This window comes from Neophocaena asiaeorientalis, unplaced genomic scaffold, assembly GCF_003031525.2.
Source record: "Neophocaena asiaeorientalis asiaeorientalis breed wild unplaced genomic scaffold, Neophocaena_asiaeorientalis_V1.1 scaffold437, whole genome shotgun sequence".
Classification (NCBI taxonomy): domain Eukaryota; kingdom Metazoa; phylum Chordata; class Mammalia; order Artiodactyla; family Phocoenidae; genus Neophocaena; species Neophocaena asiaeorientalis.
In genome coordinates, this window is record NW_020173375.1 from 1,472,962 (window position 1) to 1,487,840 (window position 14,879).

General features: G+C 41.3%; 1 protein-coding gene across 1 annotated transcript in view; it reads left to right on the forward strand.

Annotated features, from left to right (window-relative positions):
- Positions 1–10,672: 10,672 nt before the first annotated feature.
- MSL2 (MSL complex subunit 2) overlaps positions 10,673–14,879 on the forward strand; it is a 33,157-nt gene continuing 28,950 nt past the window's right edge. The window contains exon 1 of the mRNA XM_024746243.1: positions 10,673–10,851. Coding sequence (XP_024602011.1) covers positions 10,710–10,851 — 142 coding nt within the window. The 5' untranslated portion in view covers positions 10,673–10,709. The remainder of the gene's footprint in view (positions 10,852–14,879) is intronic.

Sequence of the window (14,879 nt, forward strand, 5' to 3'; positions counted from 1 at the left end):
TACTTTCAAATAAGACTTCAATAGTAACAGGAGCTACCATTTGTGATGCCTACTGTATGCTGGTTGTTATGCTAGTACTTACATACACCACCTGACTCAAGATGAAAAATCTTTCCAGTTTGCTGCTTATCTCTATAACTACTCCTTCTCAGTGTTTTTTTGTGGGATGCTCTTCTCTACTCTTTGTTTAAATATTGGTGGTCCTCAGGGTTTCATTCTTAGCCCTTTTCTCTTCTTATTTCCCCTGGGTAATCTCTATCTCTCCCATGATTGCTCTTGCCATCTGACTCCCAAGTCTATATCTACAACCCAGATCCTTCCCTCCTACACCCAGAGCACCAGATTCATTTATCCAACTGCCTATAGGACATTTAATTTGGAAGTTCCACAGCCACTTTATACTGCATATGTCTAAAACCTGCGTTCATCATTTCCCTCCAAACCCATTTTACCTGCTGAGTTCCCTATTCTGAACTTATAGAATAATCTTAAGAGTAGAGACTGGGGAACCAGACAGCCTGGATTCAATTCTCACCTCACATTAACTGTGTGACCTTGAACAAATTACTGGACCTCTGTGCCTCAGCTTCCTCATATGTGAAATGGGGATGATAAAAATAATACTTCATAGGGTTGTTGAACAGATTAATGAGTTAATATACTTAAACGACTTAGATCAGTGCCCGGCACATGGTAAGGCCATGTAAGTGTTTGTTATTATGGTTGGCAAAATAAGAGAACTTGGACATCACCTGTGACTGTTTCTCATTCTCACATTCCACCATTCACCATCTCCTATTGATTCAGTCTCCTAATATCTCTCATCCCTCACTGACACCACCTTAGCTTAATGCCCAAGATCAAGGGTCAGTTAATTTTTAAAGTAAGAGGCCAGCTAGGAACTTCCCTTGTGGCCCAGTGGGTAAGACTCCGTGCTCCCAATGCAGGGGGCCCGGGTTCAATCCCTGGTCGGGAAACTAGATCCCACGTGCATGCTGCAACTAAGAGTTCACTTGCCGCAACTAAGTCCGCATGCTGCAACTAAAAGATCCTGTATGCCGCAATTAAGACCCAGTGCAGCCCCCCTCCCCCCAAAAAAAGAGGCCAGCTAGTAAATATTTCAGGCTTTGCAGGTCACAACTACTCAAATCTCCTGTAGCAGTGCAAAAGATACTCTAGACAATTCATAAATGATTGAGTGTGGCTGTGTTCCAACAAGACTGTATTTATGGACACTGAAATTTGAATTTCATATAAATTTCATGTGTAGTAAAATATTAGTATTATTTTAAAAAATTTAAAAGAGTAAAAAAATTCTTAACTTGTAGGCCATACAAAAATAGGCCTTTGGCCTTCAGACTGTAATTGACGACCCCTGGGCAAGGTCATCTTTTGGTGAAATACTGCAGTGGCTTCTTAATTGGTCTCTCAGCTTCTAATCTTGCACCTGCATCCAAAATCTATTTTCTATGATGTCCCATTACTCTTAGGATGACTCTTATAATGTCCATAAAATCCTTCATATCTCATAACTTTTCCTCTTATAATATATATGTTTTAGCCCTACTCAACTACATGAAATTTCCCAAATAGGCAAGCTTCTTCCTCTAGGCCTTACTACATTCTCTTCCTTCTGCCTAGAGACTCTTCCTGCCCTTCCCCTGCTTCTCCTACTTGTCCTTCAGGTCACATTTTATATATCACTTCCTCTATATTTTCCTGAGCTTTGATGTCTGGTTAGGTGTCCCTTCTCATGTTTTTACAGCACCATATTGAAATACTTGTCTCATTGTGTTATAACTGTATGTTCATTTCTGTCTTAGCTGGTAGACTGGAACTCCTTGAGACTGTTTTTTTCACCTGTGTACCTATAGTGCCTGTGTTAGAAACACATTTGATGAATATATGACTCTCCATGGTAACCCTTTAAGGAAAGTATTTTTATCCCCATTCTACAGTTGAGAAAACTAAGGCTCAGAAAGCTTGAATATTTTCCCCAAATCTACATAGTAAGTATTGGAATAAAGATTTGTTCACACTAATTCCACTACTCCATGCTACCTCCCAAAGCTCAGGAATAACAAGAAGGACAACATGGTCCACAAAGTCTAGGTTGTTCAACTTCAGGCTAGAAATATTTTTTTAAACCATTTTTTAAAGTTGAAATATAGTTAATTTACAATGTTGTGTTAGTTTCAGGTGTACAGCAAATATATATATATATATATATATATATATCAGGTTAGAAATCTTCATTCTTAGCTTGTAGTCTGTCTCTGAGTTGCAAATACCATGCTTTTCCAGTTTTATAGAGAAATAATTGACCCATATGACTGTATAAGTTTAAAGCATACAGCATGATGGTTTGATATACATATATTACAAAATGATTACAATAGGTTCAGCTATCATTCATCTTCTCATATGGATACAATAAGAAGAAAATAACGAAAAGAAAAATATTTTCTTCCTGTGATGAAAAATCTTGGGGTTTACTCTCTTAGTAACTTTCCTGTTTATCATATATCAGCGTTATAGTCATCATGTTGTACATTACATTCCTAGTACTTATTTATCTTATATCTGAAAGTTTGTACATTTTTTTTCTTTTTTTGGCTGTATGCAGGTATCTCACTGCTGTGGCCTCTCCCATTGCGGAGCACAGGCTCCGGATGCGCAGGCTCAGCGGCCATGGCTCATGGGCCCAGCCACTCCGTGGCATGTGGGATCTTCCCGGACCGGGGCACGAACCCGTGTCCGCTGCATTGGCAGGCGGACTCTCAACCACTGCGCCACCAGGGAAGCCCTGAAAGTTTGTTCCTTTTGACCACCTTTCTCCAATACTTCCCTCCATCTCCCATCGCCTCTAGTACGACAAGTCTGATCTCTTTTTCTATGAGTTTGTTTGTTTTTATTTTCAGAAATTCCACATATAAATGAGATCATATAGTATTTGTCTCTCTCTGACTTATTTCACTTAGCATAATGCCTTCAGGGTTTAACCATGTTGTCACAAATGGTAGGATTTCCTTGTTTTTTTTTTTAATGGCTGAATAATATTGCATTGTATACATATGCCACAACTTCTTTATCCATTTATCCATGGATGGACACTTAGGTTGTTTCCACGTCTTGGCTATTGTAATTAAAGCTGCAGTGAACATGTGGGTGCGGTTATCTTTTTGAGTTAGTGTTTTCATTTCCTTTGGATATATTCCCAGAAGTGGGATTGCTGGATCATATGGTAGTTCTAATTTTAACTTTTTTAGGATCCTCCATATTGTTTTCCACAGTGGCTGTACAAATTTAGAATTCTACCAACAGTGCATCAGGGTTTCCTTTTTTCCCCACATCCACACCAGCATTTGTTATCTCTCATCTTTTTGTTGATGGCCATTCTAACAGATGTGAGGTGATATCTCATTGTGTTTTCAATTTGCATTTCTCTGACTAGTGATGTTGAGCATCTTTTCATGTACCTCTTGGCTTTCTGTATATCTTCTTTGGAGAAATATCTATTCAGGTCCTTTGACCATTTTTATATTGGATTTTTTTCTATTGTGCTATATGAGTTCTTTTTATATTTTGGATATTAACCCCTTATCAGATATATGGTTTGCAAATACTTTTTCCCATTCCACAGGTTGTCTTTTCACTTTATGATGGTTTTTTCTTCTGTGCAGAGCTTTTTAGTTTGGTATAGTCCCACTTGTTTATTTATTTTTATTATTTTTAATATTTATTTATTTATTTATTTTTGGCTTAGTCGGGTCTTAGTTGTGTTAGGCGGGATCTTTCATTGCGGCACGCAGGCTCTTTGTTGCAGCATGTGGGCTTCTCTCTAGTTGTGGCACGTGGGCTCCAGAGCACATGGGCTCCAGAGGGCATGGTCTCTGTAGCTGTGGCCCATGGGCTTAGTTGCCCTGTGGCATGTGGGATCTTAGTTCCCTGACCAGGGATCGAACCTGCGTCTCCTGCATTGGAGGGTGGATTCTTAACCACTGGATCACCAAGGAAGTCCTCCCACTTGTTTATTTTTGATTTTGTTGCATGTGACTTAAATGTCACATCCAAAAAAATCATTGCTAAGACTCATGTCAAGGAGCTTTATTCCTATGTTTTCTTCTAGGAGCTTCATGAGTTCTGGTCTTACATTTAAGTCTTTAATCCATTTTGAGTTAATTTTTGTTTTAAAGGTTTACTTCCAGTGAGGATTTTACTTTTATTTTATTTTTTTAGATGTTGGGAGTAGGAGTTTATTAATTTATTTATTTTTGCTGTGTTGGGTCTTCGTTTCTGTGCAAGGGCCTTCTCTAGTTGTGGCAAGTGGGGGCCACTCTTCATCGTGGTACGCAGGTGTCTCACTATCGTGGCCTCTCTTGTTACGGAGCACAGGCTCCAGACGCGCAGGCTCAGTAGCTGTGGCTCACGGGTTCAGTTGCTCTGCAGCATGTGGGATCTTCCCAGACCAGGACTCGAACCCGTGTCCCCTGCATTAGCAGGCAGACTCTCAACCACTGCGCCACCAGGGAAGCCCCATTTTGAGTTAATTTTTGTTAAGTGTTGTAAGATATGGGTTCAATTTCATTCTTTCACATGTGAATATCCAGTTATCTCAGCACCACTTGTTGAAGAGACTTGTCTTTTCTCTACTGAGTATTCTTGGCTCCCTTGTCAAATATTAGTTGACCATATATGCCTAGGTTTATTTCTTGGCTCTCAATTCTGTTCCATTCGTCTATTTGTCTGTTTTTATGCCAGTGCCATACTGTTTTGATGACTATAGCTTTATAGTACAGCTCGAAATCAGGAAGTGTGATGCCTCCTGCCTTGTTCTTCTTCCTCAAGAGTTCTTTGGCTCATTGGGGTCTTTCGTGGTTCAAAGACCATTTTTTAAGCCTTTATTGTCCAGGAGTGTCTACTAAGATATCTTTACAGATCCTATTTTATCCAAGAGGTATACCCTTTTGGAAACCATTTTTGCAATCCCTTTTTCTGTCCCTAAGCAGTTCCTGCTCTCATTTCACATAGCAGTGTTTCCAAACTCTCATCACTCTCTTGATGAACTTTTCTCACTACCTTCCCTAATAGTAAAATTTTGAACAGTCAAATTTAGGACTGAGACTCCTTTAGTCCTACCTTCTTGACTCAACTTGCTTGAGCAGAGAACTGTCTCAGTCATGTAGTGCTGAACCCTGTAGAGTAAGTTGGTGGCCCTGAGACTAGCAACCTTCAGGTAGTACCATAGGCCATATGGAACAGGTGGGAATTGTAAAGAGATACAAATTGTCCTAAGACAAATAGGGATCTTAGATAATGGCCACATAGACAGCCCCCAGGGACAAACAGGCTGTATTCCAAAAATTCAGTTTTAAATTGACTGTTTGGAATGCAGAACACATTTTCTCTTAGAAACAATGCTGTGAATAATTGCAGTTATTTTCCCAGGAAAGTCTACACAAGCTTGTTTAACCCATAGTGTAACAGAAATATCTACTAAGATACTTTAGATTTGCATCAAGTGCATCCCTAAATCCTTACCACTCTGAATTATAAATTAGCTCTTTACATAGCTGCCACTGCAACTAGACTGTGAACTCTTTGAGGGCTGGAAACTGTTGAATTATTCATTTTTGTATTCTGAATGCCTGGCATATAACTGGCAATAAATGTTGGTTGCATAAATGAATGGACAAATTTAATAGGCATTTGAATAGTGTTGAAAGTGTCTTAAGGAATAAAAACAGTAGCATTTAGTAGGTACCTTAGCATGTGTCTGGCACTCTGCTAGGCGGATGACCAACAAAGCAGCTGCTTTATCTAGGCTGGAGTTAGGGGTGAAAAAGCCGAAGGCAATTTTAATATTTGAGATATAAAATAAATAGACGCTAGACTTGCTAAATAAATGTTTTGGATGAAATGAATGGATATATGTATGGATTTAGAAAAGAATTCATTGAAAAAATATCAACAGGAATTGATAGGCAAAGGGATATGTTTCTTTTGAGGGGCACCTTTTGAGGAGGAGGTCGGAAAGAACAGGATTGGTTTGGATTAGGTCCTCGTTTAAGTTCATCTGGTTTGCTGTTCCCCATAAAGAGGTATTTGCTCTGGCCAGTCTTCAAAGATTTGCTGGAAGTTAGATTAAGCTATTATCACTCTCCATAAATTGAGGTTAATTGGATTGATTTCTTTCCAGATGACAGTAGATTAAGCACTTGTTAAAATTTGGTAGGGATGATGTCTTAGTGATCCTGGGCAGCTATAACACAATACCATAAACTGAAACTGAGCCGCTTAGACAATAAATATTTATTTCTGCAATTCTGGATGCTGAAAGTGTGAGTCAAGGTGCCAGCATGATCACCTGGTGAGGGCCCTCTTTTGGGTTGAAGATGGCTGACTTCTTGTTGTATCCTTAGATGGCAGAGAGAGTGAGAGCTCTCTTGGGGTGCTTTTTATAAGGGCACTAATCCCATTCTTAAGGGTTCTACCCACATGACCTAATTATCTCCCAAAGCCCCACCTTGTAATACTATCATATTGGAGGTTAAGATTTCTATATACATATAGGGACTTCCCTGGCGGTCCAGTGGTTAAGACTGTACTTCCACTGCAGGGGCACAGGTTCAATCCCTGGTCAGGGAACTAAGATCCCGTATGCCAAGGGACGCGGACAAAAAAAAAAAAAGATTTCTACATATAAATTTGGGTTGGTGGGGACACAGACAACAGATGGTTATAATGGCAAAGGCACTGGAGTGGAGACCCTAGGTAGTGAGGGAGAATGCAACCTGGGAAGAGGGAACATTATTTCTAGGTAGATTTTTGTGTAGAAAGAAGAAGGAGGGGGCAGAGGAAGGAGGGTGAAAGAGGAAGAGAAAAGAAGGCAAACAACTATTTCACAATTTTGTAAAGGGCTTAACCCCTCAGAAAATCCCTTTGAGTTGCTGCCAGCCTGATCTTTGTTCTTTGAAAGTATAACTACAACTACTTCTGCATTTATTTTATTATCCCCAAAGTGCTAGAGTACAATCAATAAATACTTGTTGGTTGATTATTCTGAGTGTTTCAAATCAATCCACACTTCTTGTTTTATTAAGGATCTTAGAATTGACGTTGATCTAGCTGATGTAAGAACCGTCTTTAAATTTGTAAGACATTTTATGTCTTTCCCCAAGGAGAAGCCAACATGTGTCCATGCCTATTATTCACCACACACTGTACTGGGGTGTTTACTTACATTATTGCGTTTCTAGTAATTCACCATTACTTTATTTTTTTTAATTTTTACTACTTTTTAAATCTTTTGGCCACGCTGTGGCATGTGGGATCTTAGTTCCCTGACCAGGGATCGAACCCGTGCCCCCTGCATTGGAAGCGCAGACTCTTAACCACTGGACTGCCAGGGAAGTCCCTGTCATTATTTTAACAATTACCGAGTACCTGTTATATGTCAAACCCTGTGCTAGGCAATGACGATAAAAGGCAAAGAGGGAGAAGAGCAGAAAACTGCTCTTCAACAGTTATAGTATAATAGGGAGAAGACAGGGCTAAACCAACAACTGTCACTTAGTGTGGTAAGTGCAATGATAGAGGTAAGCACATGGAAATCTTGGAAGACAGAAAGGGAAGCTTTAATTCAAAATGGGTAGGAAAGACGATAGTAAGAAGGAAACAAGTATTTGTTGTTTCTCTGAAATGAAAATTTAACTGAGTGCCAAGAGGAGCCTAAGGAGCCATGACTAAATGTGATGTGCTATCCTGGATGGGATCCTGGATCAGGAAAAGGACATTAGGGAACAACTGAACAAATATGAATAAAATATGGATTTTAGTTAATAATAATGTATTCCTATTGGTTCATTAATTGTGACAAATGTACCATACTAAGGTAAGATGTTAGTAATAGGGGAAATTGGGTGACGAGGACTGTCTGTACTATCTGTGCAATAATTCTGTAATTTCAAACCTATTCTAAAATAAAAAGTTAAAAAAAATTTTTAAACTGGCATTTCATATTATTGTTAGATCTGGCAACTTTAACACTTTTACTGCTGAATAATAATTAAACACAAAATATGAAAAAAATTACCCTAGGTTGATAGTTTAAGGAATTTGAGTTATGTATGATTTCTCCTATTTGATCCAAGCACTTTTTTTATATAAACCCTTCTTTTGTTTTCTTTTTAGGCAAACCTCAAGTGAGTATACTTCAGTGTGGAGAGGCTTTGCCTCTAAGTGCCACAGTCTATCACCAGTTGCAACCAATTTCAGAAGCTATAAAAGAACTGTCTCCTCTCTCTCTGTCTCTCTTTCACACACAAACCATCAATAGAATTAATCTTAATTTGATGTGCACATCTCAAGAGATTTAAAAAAATTAGTTTATGAGAAAATCAGCAAGGTTAAGGGCCTGCAAGTAATCACTTGCCTAGGGTGACTGCTAATTTATACTGTCTGAATGGAAACAGTGCTGATTATTTTACTCTCTGTGTTGGTCCTCTGGGGAAGAACAACCTGTGTGTTGTAGAACTTAAGAGTCTGGAATAGAAATAGAACTGTATATTATAACAGTTTTATCTGAAAGTGAACTTAGAACTAAGATCTCTTATTTAAAAAAATGATGAGGCTTTTAAAAAAGAGTGAATTTTATAGACTGTCATTTTCTAGATAAATGACGACCAAATATATTTTGCACAGCTTTGCTCGTTTTACAAAACTAGGAAAATAATTATTTTTGCTTAATACTTATATACTGATAATATGCTAGGACTTGTAAAGAAAATAAACCTATTCTCAAATGGTAATAAAAATTATATATCAGAGGTTACATGGGTTCCCTTATCTTAACTCTCCATTTCTACTCTAAGTGGCAAGCCTCTAAAACTAACAGGTATTTGTGCCGCTAAAGATTTACATACGTCATAAATCTTACTTTGCAAACATGTGTAGAGCATTTACTATGGGCAAAAAATTATGCTGAAGAGCTCTGGTGTACCCAGAGATAATGATTCCAACGCTGTTTCTATTTTTAAAGAAGGTTTTGTCCTTTTGGAGGGGAGGGGAATCAGACGTTAATTTAGGCTTTGTTTATTTATATCTCAGTGTCCTTGGTCTCCTGCAAAAACACAAGGCCAAAACTTGTTTAAAAAAAAGATAATACTTTCAAGGATTTGGGTTCTAAAGCAGGACCATGGGTTCTTTAAGAGATCTGTTCACACAGAGGGGCTAGGTCTGTTAAAGGAGCTAAAATAGAGGTTCGTTTTGTTTTTAAATTGCACTTTGTTCTCGTGGAGAGCTCTGTGCAGTCCCGGCCGGTGCCCCTGGAAAGCCGGGCTGCCCGCGTCAGTCGGACTCCAAGGACCAGAGGCCGCAGGTAGAGCCCGCTCGGGCAGGCGGGAGAGGCAGGTGGGTCCGGGCACCGCCGCTTCAGACGGCCTGCCCGGGCCTCAGAGACCTCAGGCTGCCGTCGACGCGGGCCGCGGCCCCAACCAAGACCCTGAAGCTCGAATGCCCGCTGGGCGTACAGCCACGTCGCTCGTCGCCTCCCTTCTGGGCTGGGCGAGTGTCGGGGCGACAGCGCCCTTTCCGCGGCCGGGAAGCGCGGTTCCAGGAGAAAGGCCGCGAGGGCGGGGCTTCGGGCGGTGCGGGGCTTCCTCCTCACTTCGCGGTCAGCCAGGGCGAGGAAGGGCCGCGTTGCGCCAGCGCAGAGAGCCACATGGCGCGACCCAGCAGGGCCTCCGCGTTGGCGGACACCGAAGAAGCAGTGTAGTGCGAGAAGCCTACAGCTCACACTGGGGAAAGATGGGTCAACTAACGAATGTTTCACCACAGCCTACACGCCTAAGAGGGAATTTGAGAGCGCATGGGGGAGGGGCGGAAAGAGCAGGCGGCTCGCCGGGAGCATGCTCTGTACAGAGAGCCGTAAGTGGAGAGCCAGGCATGCGCAATGAGCTCAGGGTGGGTTGGCAGTGGGGAGGGGCTGGCGTGAGCGGGCTGATGTGTTTATCCGGTTTTCTGGGTGGGCGGTCAAAGCGCACGCGTAAGGGTGAAAGGCGGTGGAGCTGGGTAGTGGAATGCGCATGCGAAAAAAAAGTGTCCGATATGGAGAGAGCGGCGGCGGCCTCCGCCAGCCGCAGCAGCCACGTTCGCCGCCGCCGCGGCTCGGTGCACTAGATCGACGAATCCGACGACCTCACCGCAGTCCTTGCCGTCGCCGCTGCCTCCGCGCCGGGCGCTGTGATGGAGTAAGGGCCCTGCAGCCCGTGAGAAGCGTGCCCGCCCCTGGACCGGGCCGGGGCCTGCTCTCGCGACCGCCCAGCTCGACCACAGGAGGTGCCTTCGCGTCCCGAGATGCAGCTCGAGCGCAGGCCGCCCGCGGAGCCGCGGGGCTAGACTGAGCGCCGAAGCCGCCGCGTTCTGCGCCCCGCGGCCGCTCGGGACAAACTCGAACGCTGGTTTCTCTCTTTTTTTTTTTCCCCTTGGTCTGCAAATCTCAGGGACGGAGGAGGGGCGCCAAGGCCCCATGTGTGGGAGGACTGCTACGGCTCTACAAACTTGTACGGATTTTGGTTACAACTTTGGCCAGTGGTTCTCCCTCGATTTCCTCCGAATTGTTGCAAATTCGCCATTGTTCCCTGGCTGCTTACAAAGTTGGATCCGGAATTTCTCTTCAACCGAGAGCCAACAGTGTCGAAGTGTCTGCAATGAACCCCGTGAATGCTACTGCTCTCTACATTTCCGCGAGCCGCCTAGTGCTCAACTACGACCCCGGAGACCCCAAGGCGTTTACAGAGATTAACAGGCTCTTGCCTTACTTCCGACAGTCCCTCTCGTGCTGCGTTTGCGGTGAGACGCTTTTTATTGTTCCCCTTTCAGTGCTTGTTTTAAAAAAAAACTCAGGGCGATGGTAGCAGAAACGGTTTGACGGCGGGGTAGTTTGTATTAAACTTTTATTATTTGTGCGGTAGTTTGCGGTCTTTAGTTTTGAAACTCGGCAGAGGACTTTTTTCCGGCATTTCAGAAAGACAGAACCCTTCCAAACCGCTCTGTACAGCGGCCTCAATGTTCAAAACTTAAATTCGCCTTGGGTCATTTCTGGTGTTTTTTTTTTTTTTTTTAAAGAGGTGAAATATGCATCTGTGTTGTTGTCCCTCTCTCTCTCTCTCTCTCTTTTTTTTTTAAAGCTTTTGATACCAAAGCTGACTTAATACCTACCTTGTTTAAACGTGGTTAAACCTGGTTAAAACACCTACATGTGGCGTGTTTGCATTTCCCCAAACGTGTTGTGTGTGGGTGGTGGTATAGCCGGTGAAGTCGCTGCAGAACTTTTTCCCCCCGGGTTCTTCTAATGCTTTGACAATTTGACGATAAACAGTGAGCCAGGGCAGACTGATGGTTCAGTGCATTTTAGCTGGTGGGATTTTTTACAGGATTACGTTTTTTGGTTGGTTTTACTATATTGTGGCCTGGTAGAGGGTTATTTTGGGTGTTTTTGTTCAAGAGGTATTACTTTGTGCTGGGCAGGATATTTTCAAGTTATTTTTGAGAGATGAAGATATGCTAAATTGTCTAATAAATCCGTGTCTCAAAAGTGATAATAATTTGTGATTATTATCTCAGTTATTAATTGTATGCGTATAATAATAATTTATTTTTGAAAAAACTTAGACTGAAAACGTTAACATAAAGGAAAGGGTAACTGGCAAAACCAAAACAGTAATACTCCACTTCATATTCTTACTTCGCCAAACCTTTTGAGGTTTTGTTGATCCACTTACTTGTTTAGTCAGAATTTGAGAAATTCAGGCATTTCAGCTTTATCTTAAGAGAAATTTTGCGACTGTAGTGGCTGAAGGGAGAAATGGTATTCATTTGAGATTCATTCAGCATTTTCCGTATAGCTCTGGGGCAAAGCCCTGAGGGGTACAGAAGAGGTGAAGAGTGTTTTTTTTGCACATCGTGCTCTTAATCTCATAAACATTTAAGTAACTCTTACAAGCGATTAAGTGCTACACTGACTGGTAACTGACACTTAACACCTTTATAGAGAAGCAGTTGCCCTGGTAAATCACTTAATTGCCCTGGGCCTCAGTTTCTTAACATGTAAAATGAGAGCTTTGGGCTAGATTCAAAGTTTCTTTTCCGCTTACATTTTACAAATATAGTATAAGAATTTGCTTAGTTTCAGCGAACTCCACCACCCCACTCTCACTTTTTTTTTTTAATGGAGTGCTTTTTTTTTTTTTATGTCTTCATAGCTTTTGATAGTTTGTGGAATGAGGAGATGGGGCTACTATAACTTCTTTCAACACAAACCTTTCTTTTGGTGGGGGAATTGCTACTGTGGTGATGTAGAGGGCATAGACCAGCCCATCCTGGCCTGCTAGAACTGCAGTAGAGAGTGATGTCATTATCCAGGTAACACTTGAAGATCTGGTAGGTCTGCTTTTTACAGGGTGGATGGGACTTAGCTCTCAAAGAGGGAAATGGTAGTTTTGCAGATGCTTGGAATTTTAAGTTATCAGTAGCTTCAGGACAGTTGTGGTCTAATTGAACATTTTCCAAGAATCTAACCTGCATTTTAAAAACTGGTATTAAAGATAAAGCTACATTAGAAAGTCCAACTGTAGCTTTTTTTAAAATCAGTCTTGACAACTCAAAGGAATTTTTGTGACATTGGGGCTTTTAATTATTCCTTCTTGTTCAAGCTTCTCTTCCCCACCATCCTATGCAAAAGATTTATGGGTTCTACTTCTCCCTTATAATTGAGTAGCTGGCATAAAATTTCAGCAATATGGATGTAGGTTCAGTTTTTTCCCCTCATCTCTTTGGACATAAGTCTGTGGTTATGAAGAGATGGGGGAAAAAACCCAGTTATTTGAATTCAGATCCAACAGTTTTCATCTTTGTGTCAGATACTGTCCTGGACTCTTTTTCCTAGCTGGAAAGCATAAACTCCTTCCAGTTAATAGGGCATGTGCAGTCTTATTTCATTAGGATAATAGATATGTAAAAGTTAAGTTTTAATTCTATCTTGGCGCTGTAAATAGGGAGTTTGTTTCAACAGGTCCTCCAGTGTCTGACCCAAACCTCCCCTTTCAGCTTTGTATTTAACTGCCCTCTTAATTTCTAATAATTTCTCAGCTTCAGTCAGTTTGATATTTTTGTCTTTTTGAACATACATGCCTTATGTCTTCCTTCTCTTTTCCCCACCTTTGCTCTTTGAAGTTACTTCTGCCTAAAATATATTCTTTCTGTGTATGGTCTAACTCATCAATTCCCTCCCTCCCTCAGTGAATTCTTTGTTCTGTCACAGGTGCTTTTAACTCTTTCAAATGTATCTTTGTACATTTCTGTGTTCCTTCTGCCTCATTCTCTCCTGTTCAGTGAATAGCATGTAGGTGTTTATGACAGACTCAGAGAAAGAAAGTGAGAGGAGGTGAGGGAGGGAAAAAGGGTCTATGAACTTTGCAGTTAGGTACAAATCTTAACTTTTCTACTTTCTGTCTAGGCAAGTTACTTTAACGTTTTGCCTAAATTTCTTGTATCCACAAAAGGGGATAATATTTTCTTTAAGTTTGTTTTTCCAAATTTGTGTTATATGTGAGTTTATTTTTAAGTGGGAAAAACCTTTTGAACCCATGAGAACAAGTCTGTGGACTTTGTGCCACCCTTGCGCAGAGATGGAGAAAGGTAGGGGGAAGTGAGAGAAGAGATTGAACTGTCCGGTCAAATATTGTCAATCCGGTCAAATATTGTCAAACCTAGATTATTCACTGGAACTACAGGTTTTGTTGTCATTGTTCTTTGAAATGTTAATTAGCTGATTATCACTGCTTGTTTTTCAGTTGCTTTGTATGTTTAAACTTTCTGAAGTTTCTGGTGAATGGGATAGCAATGCTCCAGAGAGTTATTGTACTTTCTAGGCCACAGAAACAGTGACCAAGACAGTATTACTGTGGGTACTATTTCTGTGTCAGTTCTTTCCCCTTGTTCTTAATGTTGGACTTGCTTTATCATTTATCACGAAGTATGTAGAATGAATTTTCTTTTGATGGCATGAAACTCAATAAATTCTGCCCTAGGGATTTTAAGTTTTTTATTAAGCTTTTATATTCTCAAATGACATAACAAGTTTGATATGTAGAATCAAATACTGTTAGAACTGGAAGGATATGTTAAGTGGAAAAATAGTATTCTCTGAGATATTTGGAGTCCTGTAAATTAATAATGGTCAAATCTCAGGGACATGAATATTTCCCTGGTTTTCTTTTTTTTTTTCTTTTTTTTTGTGGTACGCGGGCCTCTCACTGTTGTGGTCTCTCCCGTTGCGGAGCACAGGCTCCTGACACGCAGGCTCGGCGGCCATGGCTCACGGGCCCAGCCGCTCTGCGGCATGTGGGATATTCCCGGACTGGGGCACGAACGAACCCGTGTCCCCTGCATCGGCAGGCGGACTCTCAACCACTGCGCCACCAGGGAAGCCCCTCCCTGATGTTTTTAATTCTAGAAACAAAGTGGTTTTGGCTTTTACTGAAGAGTTGTGGAACTTTTGGATATCCAGTTTCTTATTTATAAAATAGGAAAGAGCTGGAGAATAGTGTTTCCCACTGACCTAAGCTGACCAAGTTTTTGTTTTGAATGTTAAGGACTTAAAAAAGCAAATCCTGTCATCTTTTCTTACTACTGCTACTCTCACATTCCACTACAAGGTACGTGGTTCCCTGAGGGTGAGAGTCTTGCTGGTCTTGTTCACTGTTGTAGCCCTGCACTTGACAGTTCCTGGCTGAAAAAGCATTGTTGAATGGACGAAGCTGCCGATAAAAAGAGCAAGGTTCAAAGTAGGAAGGATGTGCTCTCAGAATAAAGTATAT